We start from the raw sequence: 18,802 nt of genomic DNA, 5'->3' as shown, positions 1-18,802 counted from the left end.
TCTTCTATCAGCTTGAATCAGTCGGCCCATTCTCCTCTGACCTCTAGCATCAACAAGCCCACAGGACTGCCGCATACTGGATGTTTTTCCCTTTTCACACCATTCTTTGTAAACCCTAAAAATAGTTGTGTGTGAAAATCCCAGTAACTGAGCAGATTGTGAAATACTCAGACCGGCCCGTCTGGCACCAACAACCATGCCTCGCTCAAAATTGCTTAAATCACCTTTCTTTCCCATTCTGACATTCAGTTTGGAGTTCAGGAGATGGTCTTGACCAGGACCACACCCCTAAATGCATTGAAGCAACTGCCATGTGATTGGTTGATTAGATAATTGCATTAATGAGAAATTGAACAGGTGTTCCTAATAATCCTTTAGGTGAGTGTGTATATAAATCAGTTTTCTTTGTTTTACAATGATATCCACACTAAGCATCAGGGTCACTGATAAGATTATTATTATTATTATCTGTATTTGTCCTGTCAGGTTTAGGAACTATGAATTATAGTATACTTGTAAAGTCCCTTGTTCCGTGTTCCTTTGATGTCTGATATGATTTTCTATTGAACTGCATCTGTGGTTTATGGCTGTTCATTAAAGCTGATGAAGATCAAGCTCATCTGCAAGCAGCTTAAGACATCTAAAATGAAGCTTGGGGTATACTGAATTAAAAATAATGAATAAATATATATATATAGTATCTGAGAAATGTTTTAAGAGAAGATTCAAATAATTTTAGTTATTAATTAGTTGTGCAGAATAAGGCAGAAAAAAGATTGCTGCTTCTGAAACATCCTTTATTTACATCAGTCCGTATGTCGATCAAACTCTCATTCAGACTTTGTTTTTCCTCATAGAACAAGAAATCATGCCGACTGTCGCAGTATTAACATGAAGCAATATGCTGACAACTTTTCTCATCTGTAAGGCCAAACTCTGTCTTTTTTGCGTTTCCTTTCTCTTCACATGAATTACTGAAAGGAAGCGAGGCTTTAGTTTGGCAACCATGTTCGTGAACATTAAAGCGCATGGACAATATTCGTTTCACATTGTACAGCATATCACACGATGCATTACTTAAACGATCCACAGATGCTGAAGAATGTGACGGGTTGTGATGAAAAACATTTCATGAATAAACATGGAAATTGCTTGTTCTCTCGTCTCCCATGATTTGGCAATAGATGCGAATACAAAAAAAAATGCAAAAACAAAACCTATATAATATATAAAGAAGAACAAAAGTGAAATATATAAGTATATTTTATATATATATGGCATGAATTTAGCTACTGTACAAATTTAATGCATAGTGCTTTGCAGGTTAAATAAATTATAGAATATAAGCATCTCTGTCATACAGGCCTCCTGAGGTTAAAAATAAATAATATCCTTCATTCATTACAATGGCAAAAGGTCAAAAGGACAGCAGGAAAGTTGCTCCCCTTTGCTTTGGCGAGGGTCAGGGCAGGCAAGAGGAGTGAAGCGGGAATGGAAAAGCATATGAAGTCTTTAGTTAGTACTAGAAACAGGCTATATACTCGTCTATAAACATTTAGAGCTGAAACTGTCTCAAGCACCATATATATATATGGTATATATAAACAGATTTATACCAAAGTGTCAGCACACTTACAATGAGACCACATAGAGGGAAGGCCAATGAGCAGATATATGCACCAATTTGATCTGGAATGCAATGCAAAAGACTACATTTGACAAGTTCTACTAAAGTTGTATTTAACGAACAAAATTATACTAGGAAGTTTTGTTTTAAAAATGCTCAAGAAGTAGGGATGCGTTATTGATATTAGAGATCCTTGTTGGTCCGGCCAGACTGAGGATTCTTCTCGCCTCTCAACCGTCTCACTTTGGAGTGGCCAAGCGCGAGGCATCACGCTGCTGAAAATGCCAACATAACTGCAGGGGATGTGAAAAATCAATGAGTCGATGCCAGAATCATTCTTCGAGATGTCCTGCTGTGCTATTCCATGGAATATGAAACACTCTATGTGGTCTCAGTGTGTCCAAGAATACAAAAAATCATATAAAACACATGTAACAGTTCATGTTGAATGTGACTAGTGTACAATACAAATACCAAGACAGAATCAAAGACATTAAACATCATTTAACAAGCAGTGTTTTCTTTTTCTTGATACTTTTTTAACTTTTGTTTGTTTGTTTGTATGCATGTTTTTTAAGCTAGCACCATCTGTAAACAAATATGGATTTTTGTCCATAGGTTTCCAAGATATTGAAGTGTTCACAAGGCACTTGTTGTCCTTTTTGTTCTGTTTTTATTTATCTTCTTTAACAATCTGTTCTTTTATCCACATATGGCAATATATTTATTTTATTCACCACAAGCTAGCAATCCATTTTTGCAAACAACTACTCCGAAGTTCCAAAGTGCTCATCCATCTATGTGGGACAACGTTTCTTTTCTTTGCATCAACTCTCCAAGTCCAGCATTTCCATTCCCCACCAAAATCCATTTTAGAAAAAATTTTAAGCCTATATATTTTCCTAATCATTTCAGCATTTTCAACATTGTAACTTGCTCACATACACCCTGCTGAGTCTTTTCCACTTCCAACTGTCCATAATACTTGGCGAATCTTTTACCGTCGCCGACAGGTGATGTCAAAGCATGTGATCATCATCAGATGAGCTTTGCAGAAGTTGACCCAATTCTCCAGTCGTTCTGTGACAAACTCCAGAGCTTCCAAATATTCCAGAGAGTCCACTTCACACATCTGTTGAAGGTCAACTGCAAAAATGAAGGAAACGGATGTTAACTGACAAAAGTTAAACCCACCACACTCCACACTTTTGTCTTGAAGAACATATTACAATGCCTGCAGGTTGCATAGTTATTTGGTGAATTTTACAATGAATTTTATTTTTGTTCATATATGATCATTTCTTGGACTAGAAATGGTACCATTGATATCAACCCAAAGTGTGCAAATGACTTACATTCAGTGGTCCATTTCTCTGGCTCCAGCATAAGATATTGTTTGGTTTGCTCTAGTTCCTTCTTCAGCCAATCATACTTTGCCCGCACCTCTAAGATTCTCTGTTGCCGATGTTCTGAAATCTTCAGTTTGGCACTAAAGTATACCACTTCCTAAGGGCACAACAACAATAAGTCATACATCTTTCTAAAGCATTGACAAGAACTGCTGTAAAAACACTTTTACCTTATTGCCTACGGTCCGCCTCCTCTGTAGACGTTCAACATCATCAATCTCATAGACCTTAATCTCAAAAGGTTCAGCTAAACACCTCTGTGTTGGCCGGAGGGGACCATCCACCCAGCGTACTCCTGGACTGATGAGTGGCTTTCTCACGGGAGAGGTGGTGTCTAAGGTGAGGTTAGGAATTAGACGGCGTCTCTGGGACCCTAGGGATGAAACAATGCCATATTATGAGCGCTAAGTAAACACATTTTTATCAATCTTGAGTTGTGTTATAATTAAACCAAGTGAAAAGACAAAAAAAAGTATCAAAGTGTGCTACAGTGCTGCTGCGCCAAAATTGAACCTACACAGAGTCGCACCAATTCGATGCAGCTGTGTAATGAAAAAAAAACCACTGAGATAATAGCAGGCCAGTATCTTATCTGACCAGTCTGGGGGAACCAAGTCTACAATAGGGAATTTACCAGAAGTAGTTCCCCAATTTGCATAGAAATTGACAGTTCCAGGTCTGCTGATAAGTGATCTGATTTCGAACCAAGGAACAGGTTAATATTAATGTCTCACACCTAGTCATTTGGTCTGAAAACAGCACTGAAAAGGTCAAACTTTCAGTCTTCCCTCATTGCCTTGGAGAGACAGAACTCTGAGTTCAGGGGAACGTTGGTGGTTGGCAGTTGATGCAAATTTTAACTCTGGTAGTGCTTTTATATCCTTGCAAATGCCTTTTCAAATAAAGTATTTGCAACATTTACAATACTACTTTTCGAGTTCAACGTGTACTGGTCTATCTTTTGTGTCTTAGAAAGGATTTCAATTTTCCCACCATGCAAAGGTTTGTGGTGGCAAGAAATAGAGAAAACTCTTTGCCTGAGGAAATGGGAGAGAAGGAGTGTATTTGGGAATTTATGCAGCACTAAATATTGAAAGACCACCCACAGCTAAATTTGGCAACTGCTATCAGTCAGTATCATTACAGATCATCCAAGCATGTAAAGGGAAGGAGAGTGATTTAAAAAGTTTTGTTTCTTCCAACTATAATCTGGAATGAGTCCTGAAAGCTTCGTAGTACAATACATTTTCTTGAGCACAATTCATTAGGGATTACATTAAATGTGCTGAGATCTTTGAACTTTTGTGATACAGAAAGATGGATTCCTCGATGAGCCATTAAATACATTTGCCAAAATTGAGCAGCAGACTACACACATAGAAGAAAAATAAATTAATTAACAAACAAATAAATAACCGTGTCTATGTGTATGTATGTATATGTATATATATATATATATATATATATATATACACACACACAACACAGTGGGGAAAATACTTATTTGATCCCCTGCTGGTCTATAATTTTTATGGTTGGTTTATTTGAATGGAGTCAGAATATCAACAAGAAAAAAAAAAATAATAATTATATAGAGGTTATAAATTGATTTGCATTTCAGTGAGTCTAATAAATATATTATCCCCTACCACCCAGCAAGAATTCTTGCTCCAACAGAACTTCCTTCCCTCAGCCAGAACATTATGGATGGGTCTTCCAGCATGACAATGACCCAAAACATACCGCCAAGGCAACAAAGGAGTGGCTCAAAAAGAAATAGAAAATCTGTGTAGGGAGCTGATACTTTGAATACTTTGAAAGAAACCTTAAAGATAATCTGCAAGGAGGATTGGACCAAAATCCCTCCTGAAATCTGTGCAAACCTGATGACCAACTACAAGAAACTTCTTACATCTGTGCTTTCCAGTAAGGGTTTCTCTACCAAGTACTAAGTTTGGTTGGGGATCAAATACTTATTTGACACACTGTAATGCAAATCAATTTATAACCTTCATATAATGTGTTTTTTTCTGGATATTTTTGGTTTATATTCTGTCTATGTCCGTTAAAATAAATTTACCATAACAAGTATAGACCCTATATATATATATATATATATAGGCCTATATAGTACATAAACCAAGTTGACAGGAGTATTTTCACATTGTATTACACAGCAAAAAATCGAATACTTAAATATGTTTACATTTTTATGTTGTATTATGGATTTTAAGCATACAGAAGCAGAGGTGGGTAGAGTACCCAAAAACTGTACTCAAGTAAAAGTAAAAGTACTTCTAGAAATATTTACTCAAGTAAAAGTAAAAGTACTAGTCTTGAATAGTTACTTGAGTAAGAGTAAAAGAGTATCGGATAAAAAATCTACTCAAGTAGTTAGTTACTAGTTACTTTGGGTCATATATATTGAGCCTATTTTTATTTAGATATATAGATAAAATGTATGTAATGTATGTGTGTGTGTATAAATGTATATATTTCATCATCCTTTACTCCAATTTATGTAATTTATTATAAGAGCTTGTCTGTTTACTTAAGTAACAGATATAGGTGTCAAGCCATAACATTTTTAATACGACTGACTTTATATTAAATGTGAATTTAACATTGAAAGTTAATGTGATTTAAATATTGCTACTAATCTTTCATTGTTCAGAAAGAGAGCAAATAACATTTACATTATTAAAGATAATTTTCACTGACAGTCTAGATTTCAATCACTCTCAGAAACTCCCATTAAAATCACTGAAACTGTTAACACTGTGAAATCAATATCTTAATTAAAGATTCGTACACACATCTGCACTTTGTTGTTTCTGACGAGAGAATTCGCCAGAAAGAGGTATTCAGTCAGTGAGCGAGTGAAGGAAGCACCGGCATTTTAGCGATGACTCATCTGAACACCTCTGATTGGCCAATGCTTTAATAAGCTCAAAAGAATCATGTGTGATTTGTTATAATGTGCAGCGCGGTATAAACGCATCTATCTCTGGCTCAGCGGCAGCAAGCAATCACAGATCTGAATTTAGCAGCTGACTTGCACCAGTGTGATTGTATTAAAATTAATAAAATCTTAATCGGCTATTTTTTGTCTTTTGGAAGCTGCATTCAACTTGACTCCCCTCTGTTATAAGCCACACACGTACAACAAACTAATGTCACAGTGGTATCGTGTACTGTAATCGAATGTAGCCCAAGTTATTACCTGTTAAACAGTAGACAGCACACGCGGTGTTCATCTAATAAGGATCTCCATCGCTAGCAAATAATAACCTTTGCAGATTTCAATTCAGTGCAGTTCCAGCCACGTTTTCAACGCTCTTTCTGTTCTTAAACGTTACAACTCCGAGTGAACCACTTCAGACACTCAGCGCGCGCGGCAGGGAACTGAACGACTCATTCAAACTGATTCATGAACCAATTCACTCGTTTGCCAATTGGTTTGATCAAGCCTTTGAACAGTATTGACTCAAAAGAATGAATCATTCGCGAATGGGCATCGCTCATTGCCCAGAGAAAAGTAGACGGCGCGTTTGGAACAAACTGAAGCATTTATAACATTTATTGCATTAAGATAAAGTAACGAGAGGAGCGTCGCCCACAGTAACGAAGTAAAAGTACAGATTTTCCCCAAAAAATTTACTCAAGTAAGAGTATAAAGTACCCATCTTTAAATATACTCCGAAAAGTATTCGTTACCCCAAAAAATTACTCAAGTAAATGTAACGAAGTAAATGTAACTCGTTACTACCCACCTCTGTACAGAAGCATCATTTTTAGCATCTGATATTTGCTTACCTGTATTACTTCTTTTCTTTGAATTCTTAAGGCTCCTGCGACCACTAACAGAGCTGCTGTTTTCACTCATTGAGTCGTGAGCAGATGATGTGCTTCCTGTGGCCTCACTGTCTCGTATCATACTCTCATAGCCACTACTGCCACCACTGTGGTAGAACAAAGCAGTCTTTCCCATGGCTGGAGGAAGCTCTCCACTTAGAACACTGCTGTTGTCACTGGCATGTCCGCTACTGCAACGGTTAGGCCTTCTTGGGGCAGTGATCTTACTGTAAGGTGAGGGCAAAGTATGGACCACTGGCCTTTCCTCTCCTTGGACTGCTGCTCCTCTCTCCTCAGTGTCTGAAGCCCCACGTCCTTGGGTAGCACGAGAGCTGCCACTACCTTGAAGGAGCTCAGAGATTCGTCCATTCACTGCTCTTAATGGTAGCTTAGATACTAACCCTGTCCCCCTGCAGCGACTTAAGGACTGAGTTGACCATGAATTTTGGTTCTGGTTCTTTCCATTTGAAGGTAAACTTGAGCTTCGGTTTACGGACTGTGGGAGGGACTTGGTGGAGAAACTTAGGGTCTTTGTGCTAGAGGTTGATAAGCTTCGAGCTTTGGGACTTGCCATAAGGAGTTTGCTAACAGCAGAGATTTTGGATTGACTTGCTTTGGGTGATTGTGGGGCATTATTATTACCATTTGGTCCACTGGTAGGTGATGAGAGCAAAAAACGGGTGATGCTCCTACCTGTCCTTGGCATTGTACTGTCTTTTGTAACTCCTCCCTTAGAGCCTAGAGAGTTCAAACTCTCAGCCCTCTCTAAGGAATGACAGTTATAATGTGCCCCATGAGACCTCCCTAAGGAATTTGTTCTGTTTGCTAACTGCTCAAGTTTGGCACTGAAGAGTCTGCTGCTCTCTACATTTGGTCCTTTATGTTTACCGGCCAGATCTTCAGGTGTGCTGCCAAGGAAAGAAAGATGCTGGTTTGGTGTCTGAGAATTTCCTGGATTATGCTGTGGACTTGCTCGATTCCTCTGGTCAAGGCTAGACTTCCTTACAGGTGGCAATGGTGGGATTCCTTTCTGATGACCAAAGATTCCTTGCCTCCCTGCTGAACTTCTTCTTTCGAGTGTGGCTCTTGGACTGCAGGGAGTGGAAGTGGTAACCCCAAGGCTTTTATACTCTCCACTCATGTAACGATATGTAGGGTCTTCCAGATCGTCTTGCTTATTCAAGCGATGCCATGCACGAGGGAGACTACCCCCCCTGAGGATGTCTGCAGAGTACACTTGAATTATGCTTTCAGATGCATTGAAGACCATCTCACAGCCATCCAACACCCGGTTCATGGAATCAGGGGAACTTGCTGCTTCACTTGACCTGTGCTTGTCAACTTGACATTTCCTTTTTACAGAATCAGATGTTCTCTTCTCTGACTTGATATCACAGACCATCTCCAAAGGCTTGGTCTCTTCACATCCCTCCCTTTTCATCCAAGGGTCATCAAAATGTATCTCACTTGAGATTGTAACACGTGATGATTTGGGATCTTTGACTAGAGAGGTTTTGGTTTGTAAGTCCTGCACAACCATTGGATTAACAGCAGCACATGGGTGAGTTGTGATATTAGTCTTAAAAGGAACATAGCCACTTGAGGTGAAGGACAGCTTGTCTATTTTGAGTTTAGCTGTGTTTTTATCATTCACTTCGGTTTTATTGGAATCACTCTCTTTGTCTGATTTCTTTTGGTCAGTTGACTCAGGGTCTATGTCACCTTCTTCTTGAATTTCTAAAAGCCTGTCTTCAGCCATTTCCTCACCTTGTCCAAAGCACTGTTGGGCAAGAAAGCTATGACATGACTGGTCGCCATCACTGCCATTACTCATTTCACTCAGCCATGAGCTGATTGAGGATCGACAACTAGCCTGGGTGTCCCCTTCTATCTTGTTGAGAGGCAGGAATTTAGCAATGTTGAATTGTGAGATAGTGGTGGTCGTAGTGCAGGGAGCAGTGGTGTAATGTTCTAGGTCTTCACTCATGCTGCTAATTATACTAACAGGTCTTGAACCCGATGCCATAGCTTGCACCGAGCAGTCACTGTTAAAGCTGATAATACTGGTTGGTCTACCATTTTCCATCACCCCACTAATTGTCAGCTTTTCCACAAGGGTAAACACTAGCTCATCCTCTCCATTGGGTTCCAAAGGATGCTCCAGTGTAACTGTGGCATCATTCACATTTTTCTTACTGTCCAAAGGCAGCTGAGGAACATCATCACACAGTGTCTCAGCTGATCCAAGGCTATTGGATGATGAAGATCTTTTTAGGACTTGTGAACTTTTCCCCAACGGAGAGGTTCTAGAATCAGGATTAAGCAAAGACTCAGTAGATGATTTTCTAGAGTCTTTATTAAGATTATGTGAGGAGTGAGGTGGTGTGCCAGGCATTATTCCTTTCTGGGTGTACACTTTGCAGCGTTGAGAGGGAGAGGATGGTGGTTTGAATTCTGAGGTTTTCGTTAGACTGGCAATGCCCAACCGTGGGGAGCCCATAGGACGAGGTTTACTCTCACTGCTGCTTCCACCACTGATGGATTCTTTGCTGTCAGTTAAACTGGAGCTCTTCGCTCTTTGAAGAGGAGTTAGTTGCCCAATACCACTGCTGCCAGTCACACTTCTGCTGCTTGAGAGTCCACAACTGCCTGTTGAAGAATGTGTCAAGCTTTCAATTATTGACTGAGCAATCTCTGCTTCTTCAACCACCTCACGGATCTCCTCCAGTTGCTGGTCAGAGATCCTCTTGGGAGAACTGGATTGCTGACCCCCTTTAACAACTTGACCATGGTCAGGGTCAAATTTGGCAGCTCTGTTGGCAGAGACTTCTTCAAAAGGGAATATCGTAACCTCTTCTCTTCCATCAATGCAGTCCAGCCTCTCTTGGAGCTCTGCAAAAGTGTTGCACTTAAGACAGTCTTTTTCTTTTTTACCTGGCTCAGCACCTTCCTCTGACAAAGGTGGAAGTGGCTGGGGATGAATTGTCTGAAAGTGTTGTACAGACTGTGAGGCCTGAACTTGTGGGGCTACAACCTGTTGAGATGGTTGTGATGTCAAAGAAGTCTCGCGAAGATCTGCTTTATTTTTATGTAGGGATGGGATGATAGGAACAAACTCTGGAGGACCTTCGTTGTCTGTTAGCTCTTTGTCTGAGAGGGCTGAGCCATTTGGACCTACATAGATAACTGTGTCACATGACTGTTCGCTGCTGGAATAATCTTCAGGGTCACTGGAGAGGTGTAGCAGGGGCATCTCTGAATCAACAACATTTCTAGAATGGATAGTTCTCAGCTGTGTTGGGCGACGCATTCTTCCTTCCTCACATGAGCTCTCACCACCAGAGGAACTGGATGTGTATTGCTACAAAAGAAAAAAACACTGCATTTTAAAGTAATAAACATAAAATACAATGGTGAGTCATTCTATGCTAAAAGAAAGTTCAATAAAATGAAGGACAAGATCATACCACGCTTACTTTAGCCTTCTTCTTCTTCAGCCTAAGAACACGAGAGGCGATTTGAAGGGTAGAGAGTGTCTCTGAGAAGTTGCTGGGTGATGAGGAAATGTGGGCTATCATAGTGGTGCGACAATTCATATTTCCCAGGGACTCACGTAACAGCATTGTTAGCTTACTATCTCTGTAAACAAAAAAATGGAAGCGCATTAGTTGGCAAAATGATAGTTGTGTAACCAAATGTTAAAAAGTGAAGATACATGTTTTTTAAAATTAGTTAACCTTTTCAGAATAAAATGTATTTGGAAAATGGATGCATTCAAAAATCAAGGCTTTATTGAAATAACTCCTTTTTAATGAATACCTGCACCACTTCTAGCAATGTTAATAATAAGACTGGATAGACTCTTTTGGGCATTTTATATGCTGACCCTGATTCAAAAAACCTTGGCTGCCAGACAGTCTCTATTTACAGAGAAAGAGAGACACAGATTGGCATTTCCTATTCTGTCTGCCTTCCCCATGGCAACCATTAGAGGTGACATATAAAGCTGCTTTTCAACAATGAGTCCGCTAGTAGTACAATAATTTGAAGCAAAAATGTGTTTTTACAATAATTTTTTTACAATAATGTGATTACAGTGATATTCTTTGCTAATTTGTCAGATGATGTGCTTAAAAATGGTTAGTGAAGCGTGTAGTCAATCTTAAGTGGTCATTAACAGTGATCACATGAAAACTAATCACAAATTATAAAAGCATAATTTACTAGTCATGATGTAACAAAAATAAAGTTATCTGGGAAATCCCATTAAATAACATTCACCCCTTGGCAAAATATGTGAACACTTATTGCACAACACATGTGAATGGTTTCTGGTTATTGCTACTAATATTATGCCACAAACTGGACAACACATTCTAGTATCCTAAAATCAATAATTAATAATGAATTGATAATAATTATGAACAATATTCTGCATTTGCCATTAAACCATAGAAGCTAATTCATCCAATTAGAGGAATTAAAAAGCAACCAAAATATTTAGCACTAATTAAATCACTATCTAAAATTAGTGACTTGTGTAAATTTATGTTCATTTATGACGCATGCATATTAATTCAATTTATCTAGTGCAAATGTTGCATTCCTCCTAAAAGGCTTTAAACCCTAATTACTGTATATTTCAGCTCTCAAGAGCTGTTGCGTATCCAGCCTTAAACCCCATGATGCTCTGCAATGTAAATTCGCCATGATTAAATTAGGGAGCCATGGCATAAAAATGCAAATGTGCCTTGAAGGAGCTAAATGGAAGCACTGCAGATTATAAAAAAAAAACTGCTAGATGATACACGGCACCTTCTCAAAGTTGTCTGTTTAACTCAAATTGACACGCTGATTAAAGAAATAAAACAGCAGATGCAGAGAAATGGTCTCCGTTAAGAACGTTAAATGAATCCCAGCGAATGTGAAACTGCATCTGTCTCTATAGCTGCCTGGCACAAGCTAATTCACTTAGCTATTACCCCTGAGGAGCGATAACGGTTACATTCTCTCTGCAGATTCAACGTAACATTAGAATCCACTTATAATTGCTAACATCAAAGACTGAAAAATGTCAGTTGTATATATATTATTCATATGAGGTGTGTTTGAGAAGAATTAATGATATGCAGCGGAGATATGAAGGCTAAACATGTTGCATATTAATGAGTTTAGCGACTGGTGAATGACTTCGCCCAGAACAGTAGAATCGTTATCTTGACGTTGAGGTTACAACAAATTTGTATGAGACTGAAAAGTCTAACCCAACGTGTTTTTGACTGAAATCATATGATGAGTCAAGTGAAAGGTAAAAGTCTTACTTGTAAGGGATGTGCTTGCTGCCATTTACTAAAGCCAGGATGACATTCCCCAGAGCAGACAGAGAGAGGCAGAGTCCTGTAGTGCTGTCACGGGTCTTGCTCAAAACCTTAACACAGCTGCCAAGATCAATGAGGTGCAGTCGACTCCTGCCTCCTGACACTAACCAAAAGAGCCAGAGAGTCAGGTTTAACAACTAAACTCTAATAGGTTCTAACATTTTCTTTATTCAACATTCTCTTAACTAACATATGATATACTTTATACTTTAGGCACCATAGTGACAATCTGAAATGACACAGCTGGAGTAATGTTACACTAACATTAGTAAGACTTTTTCAAAAATGCTTTAATACTTCTGTTCAACAAAGACACTTTTATAATGTTTAACATTTATAACTATATAAAAAACACCTTTAAATCCTAAAAAAGGCTTCATCAAACGGGTTGCTAATAAATGTTTCAGTTTTGCATCACAGGAATAAATTACATTTTAAATAAATTCAACTAGAAAAAAGTTATTTTACATTTTTATTAAATTACTATTTTTACTATTTAATGCTACTTAAATTACTATTTTACTATTTACTATTATTAGTCGTTACTATTTAGGGGAAGTCGTGGCCTAATGGTTAGAGAGTCGGACTCCCAATCAAAGGGTTGTGAGTTTGAGTCTCGGGCTGGCAGGAATTGTGGGTGGGGGGAGTGCATGTACAGTTCTCTCTCCACCCTCAATACCACGACTTAGGTGCCCTTGAGCAAGGCATTGAACCCCTAACTGCTCCCCGGGCGCCGCAGCATAAATGGCTGCCCACTGCTCTGGGTGTGTGTTCACAGTGTGTGTGTGTGTGCACTTCGGATGGGTTAAATGCAGAGCATGAATTCTGAGTATGGGTCACCATACTTGGCTGAATGTCATGTCACTTTTTCACATTACTGTATTTTTGGTCAAATAAATGCATTGTAGTGTAGGAAAAGCAATAGGATTTAAAGAAACTGAAAAAAAGTATAAAAAACTGTTGAAAGCCTCATGATGAACATCCAATTCCATAATGAAGTATCATTGTAACCTAACAAAAAACTAATAAAGATAAATGAAATGTATTAGAGAAAACACTGAGGTTAATGAACTTATATTTCAACTGGTGAAATATTTCTATGTGTGTCTATTATGTAAGTTAACCTTGGAAATGTCCTAAGTGTGTTTCATGATACTGTTTACAATAGCTCATTATACACAGTTTGGAGGTAATTCAAGTTTCTCAAATACCCTAAACGCCCATGCTAACACATCTGGTTGTACTTTCTATTCACTCTAGGAAAAAGGCAGGACTTGTGTGCCAAACAGAATTGTGTTTTTTTTTTTTGTTATAAGATCAATTAGCACTGTTCTCCATAAATAGTTTTAGCTTGACAGCTTTTAGATCAGATTGTACATCTCACATTAACAATGACTTTTATGTCTGTTATCACACCCCTCTCAAAGATAATCAGCAGCAGACTATTTATAAACCACACATCCAACATTTGGAAGTATAATGAGAAAGTTCGAAATCAACTGTGGAAGAGAACAGATACTGCTGATAAGACTAGTACAGATAAAGATACTGGTGTCCATCATAAAAGTATCTTAACATGGTTAACCAGCAATAGAAAAAAAAAATTGGAATGTAAAAACCATGCAGTCGAGAACCTCTGCTCTAGTTCATGTTGAGTTTCTACTGAAACTCTATCTAACCTAATAATACTCACTTCCACCTTTGCCGGTCTTTTCCATTCGATACTGATAAATGTGTAAGGTGAAGAGCATGTGAGAGTTACGGTGCTCCTCTTCATCGTAGTCTGGCTTACTGCTATAACGTGCAGCAATGGCAGCATCCAAGAAGAAAGCTGCCTTCTCAGCCGTAGGAGCACGCAACTCACTCTGATTCTGTAACTGTGTAAAAACACAGAGGATGTAAATGTGAATTTTATTGCATAGTTTTGGCTAAAAAAAACATTTGGTATGAGAAACAATACTGACTTTGTACTCCAAACATGGCAATTCAACAATTAGTGGTCTACTGAAATATTACCAAGGTAGATAAATGGGCTGATATTTAACAATTTTATTATCTCATTGGCTGCAAAGTTTTTCTGTTTGGCTGATGAGTGCCAGCAGTCAGACTTTTACTTTGACAGCACCAGGACTTTTTTGACTTGGGAAAAATACAACAGTTTCTGTCTATAGAATATATATATATATATATATATTTTTTTTTTTTTGGTTCTGTGTTATAAGACTGACTATCAGAGTAACAGGAGAAGTGAGGGCATTACAATCCATAGCTGTGTGATATCAGTCCAAGATTAGATTAGTGCACGTTTGAGGATTACAGAGACAGGGGTTGCCTCTGCTCAACTAATCCTCTCATCATGTATTGGCATTTTACTCAACAATGCCATCTTTACTGGAAGCTGTTTGTCATGCTTGTTTTTTTTTTTTTTACACTATGGGTATGCCAAAATAAGGCAAAAGTGTGCCAATATTGATTTTTTTTTCTTCTTTTTTTTAAATTTCAAAATAATTATTTGTTACCATTTTAGAGAGAATCAGCAATGAAAATAAAAACATGAATTTTTGGCATCATGTCGTAAAGGATCTTATAATTAAAGTGTGTAACTTCTACATCACTAACAAACAGAATAGCAAAACAGACGCTTTTCCTGCCTACCAGTGGTCAGGCAAACAGGAAGTCCCGCCCTAAACAGTGTTGTTATTGTTAACTAAAGCCAAAACAATTAAAAATAAAATAAAATAATAAGATAAAATAATGTTTAAAAAATAAATAAAAAGCACATTACAAAATTGTAATTTTATTCAAGTGAAAACTGAAAATATAAAAATAAAAGCTAATTTATTAATTAAAATTATAATAATATTTAAATCAAAACCCTCAAACCCAAGGCTTTGTTTGAGACAACATTGCTTTTTTTATAGTGCCAGTTTTGACATTTTTCAGGAAATCAAAAAGGCTGATTTATAGTAGCAAATTAAGTTTAGATAGAATTGTACACATTGTAAAAAAAAAATATTATACACTTCACCTATACCGTAAGTTATTTATTTCATAACGAAATTTCAATTAAATTGATATACTGAGATTTTCACAGCATTTTAATATCAATCAATAATATACTGCACATATATCATGAACAATATACTGTATAATTCCAGAAATTTGAACAACATTGATGATCAGAACGACTATCTTACCTGCATCCCACAGATGGGGTCCTCGCAGAGATAGACTCCTGGAGACTGACCGTCCTGCAAACTGCCTGTCGCCACCTCCGACAACAGATCTTTCAGGTTCTCGTCTTTTCCCCAGACCTCCACAGCCGACACTCGTACAGAGAAACGTGCGCCTGTCTTTTCCTTGCACTCGTTGATCAGTTTAAAGAGCCAGGAGATGGCACATGGGATGATCCCTAAACTCTGCATGGAGTCGTCCTTGCCGATCATAGTGTAGGATTTGCCTGCGACCAGACAGAGAATAAAGTTGGCGACGGATCGCTTTGCATACAATCACATTTCTTGCATTATGATGATTGGCAGGCCTTTTGACAGCACAGAGTGGAACGGTAGAGTTAAAATAGGTCAGGTGCTAAAAGCCATGGTGCCTGTTTGGTCTCAGGAGCATTACGCCAGTACGTGTGGTCTATTTCACACTTTCTAATATGATATTTAGCTTGCAGACCAGCACTATGGCATAAACCACAGTGACAGATGTCACACACGCTAGACAAACACATTTAAAAATCCATTAAAGCTGGAAAACTGACAAGATTAGCATAATCACGCTTAGAAATATCGTCGGAAAATGTACCGTGCCTAATCACAAGAATGTTTTGTCTGCCTTTAATGGGTTTTTATTTCCAGAAAAGCCCTTGGTTGACAGTCCACTGACATTTGCCATATGTCTTAGTGTGGTTGAGTAAGCACATACGGCGTGTGGGCAGCACTGGGCATTAATGCAGGTTCACTCGCAGGACCAGAACGAGAACAACAGCCTGTTGATTGGCAGCGTCCCTCGATTAATTTCTGGACATTGCCCTCAAACACAGTCAAATGCATAAATACCCATGCTGTTGACATGAAAGGAGCCACTAAACAAAACCATATGTCACAGCACACATTCAGACCAGACTGAACTTCAAAAGACGGATTCCTCTAGTTTGGGTGGGAAAGAGAAAACAGAAACAGGAATCAGAGATAATATCTGCTGAAATACGCACAGCAATTCAAACATCACAACAGTTCATAAAAAAAAAACAGCCAGTTCTGCGATTGTGCAGAATGATGAAGCAGATAATACATGTATTCACAATCTAATATGACACACCTGAGGCAGATTTTTCATACTTTGTTTGTAAAAAGATGGTAATTCTAAAAAGTAGCACTTTCATGTTTAAGGTGTTGTGCTATTGTGTCAGGTGCTTCACTTATTTCACAAGAGAGCAGCTAATGGAAAAACTGCATCAAAATATTAACAGGCTGAAAAGACTTCAAAATACCTTTATATCCTGGTTCATTACATTATTTCCCACCCAGTACTATTTTAGTATTATTCATATACTATTATAGTAAAATATTTTAAATGAGCTTTTACTGTTATATTTGCAATTTCCACTTGACATTTAGTAAGTTTGAGTAATTTGTATGTGCTTTCGTCATTTTTATTAGGTTTTTGTATTTTTCAAAAAATTATTTATTTAAAAACATTTGTACTTCAATGTGCAGGTGCATTTCAATAAATTAGAATGTCGTGGAAAAGTTAATTTATTTCACTAATACAACTCAAATTGTGAAACTCGTGTATTAAATAAGTTCAGTGCACACAGACTGAAGTAGTTTAAGTCTTTGGTTCTTTTAATTGTGATGATTTTGGCTCATATTTAACAAAAACCCACCAATTAACTATCTCAACAAAGTTGCAGATGGCAATAAAACAGTTCTGGATATAAATTGGTTCAATAAAGCATGCTTAAATAGATTCTGCATATTTACCATATTTCCAAATACAGCTATGAGGTGAAATACCTGTCTACCTAGCTAACATATAATTTGTCATCAAGATTACACTGCATTAAATCCACTAAAAACAAATAATAGGAAAAGCATTACTAAAACTGCATACAATGTTATATGATTGCATTTATTTTCATTTATGTAATTCTTTATTTATAATTTATGTACCTTTAATTATATATATATATATATATATATATATATATATATATATATATATATATATATATATATATATATATATTCTTATTATTTGTTTTGATGCATTTTCTTTTTTAATTTCATTATTTATTTTATGTCCTGATTGTAACACATCAAAATATGCTCTGGTGAAAATGGTCTTTCACATCAATTAAAGTCGCCAGGCTGTTACTTCCAGGCGGAAAATAAGATGGATGCTCAGTCGCAGATGAACTGAGAGTCAGTAATTCAATCAGACTGGATGGAGAGTGGCATGATGGGAAGGCAGAGCTTATGAGATTCAATTACAACAGTATCTTTCTTAAAAATTTTACACACACAAATACATTACAGGCTTCAACTTGTCCTTCAATTTTATGCATTCTGACTTATTGCAATAAAGCATAAATTAGCCTCCGGGCTGATCAAGCAGTTTCAGGACAGGAGATAAAGCTTCATTCCAGAACACTGCTACAGTATTTGAATATTCACCATACTGCCTGTGCATCCTCACAACCAGCATGACATGCAGGATCTAGAGGTCATGGAGTATTATAGGATTAATATTTCACTCTCTAGTTGATTTGAAGGTCAAAAACAAAATCAAATCTCTGTGTTCAAGCCTGATAAATCTCAAAATATTGCATCTTAGGTATTCATGCACTCAAGCACCAGGGGTTAGTGTCGCATAGCCAGAACTTCAGATGGACGGCAGAAGGTCTGGGAACCTTGGCCACTTTGAATGGCTAGTTATTTTGCTTTGAGCAGCTGACCAATTAAATCACAGAAGAATGATGTATGCTATGAAATTTATGCTGCAGCACCCAGGGAGCAGTGCCTTGCTCAAGGGCCCCTCAGTCATGGTATTGCTGGCCCAAGACTCAAACCCACAACCTTAGGAATCAAACTCTCTAACCACTTGGCCATGACTAACCCCTAACTGAAGGCACAACTGAAGCACTGTAGCACTTTTCTTTGTGATGGGCTGATATATTAAAGAGATGCTAAAATATAGGATGATGGTTTATTAGAAAGACACTAATCTCATATTGTCTCTTACCTAGTTTGGAGTGTCCGAAACAAAATACACAGCCATCTGCTCCATTGACTACAGACTGGATGACCTCAGCCACAGTTCCTGCACAAACCTCTGCCTGCCAGGAAACAGAGAACAGCCAATTAAATTCAGCACTTCAAAAATCACTGAAAGAAATAAAAATGCATGAGGATTTTTTTTTTATTGTTTTTTTTTTTCTGGCTTGTTTTCAATAAAAAAAAAATAAAAAAACTAGTGGCACTAGTGGCAGAAATTACAGACTGCATGCTTAATAGTTACCACAA

General features: G+C 37.7%; 1 protein-coding gene across 1 annotated transcript in view; it reads right to left on the bottom strand.

Moving 5' to 3' along the window:
* Positions 1-1,240: 1,240 nt before the first annotated feature.
* The window catches only part of LOC132111361 (kinesin-like protein KIF26B), a 149,187-nt gene continuing 131,625 nt past the window's right edge, over positions 1,241-18,802 (bottom strand). Inside the window, exons 7-15 of the mRNA XM_059518583.1 lie at positions 18,522-18,615; positions 15,467-15,729; positions 13,963-14,146; positions 12,213-12,372; positions 10,359-10,530; positions 6,853-10,252; positions 3,207-3,409; positions 2,983-3,133; positions 1,241-2,773 (exon numbers count right to left, since the gene is read on the bottom strand). Of these exons, the coding sequence (XP_059374566.1) occupies positions 2,625-2,773; positions 2,983-3,133; positions 3,207-3,409; positions 6,853-10,252; positions 10,359-10,530; positions 12,213-12,372; positions 13,963-14,146; positions 15,467-15,729; positions 18,522-18,615 (4,776 nt within the window). The 3' untranslated portion in view covers positions 1,241-2,624. The remainder of the gene's footprint in view (positions 2,774-2,982; positions 3,134-3,206; positions 3,410-6,852; positions 10,253-10,358; positions 10,531-12,212; positions 12,373-13,962; positions 14,147-15,466; positions 15,730-18,521; positions 18,616-18,802) is intronic.

Source organism: Carassius carassius, chromosome 31, assembly GCF_963082965.1.
Source record: "Carassius carassius chromosome 31, fCarCar2.1, whole genome shotgun sequence".
Classification (NCBI taxonomy): domain Eukaryota; kingdom Metazoa; phylum Chordata; class Actinopteri; order Cypriniformes; family Cyprinidae; genus Carassius; species Carassius carassius.
Note: the sequence above shows the minus strand (reverse complement) of the source record. Positions and strands in the feature narration are given on the sequence as shown.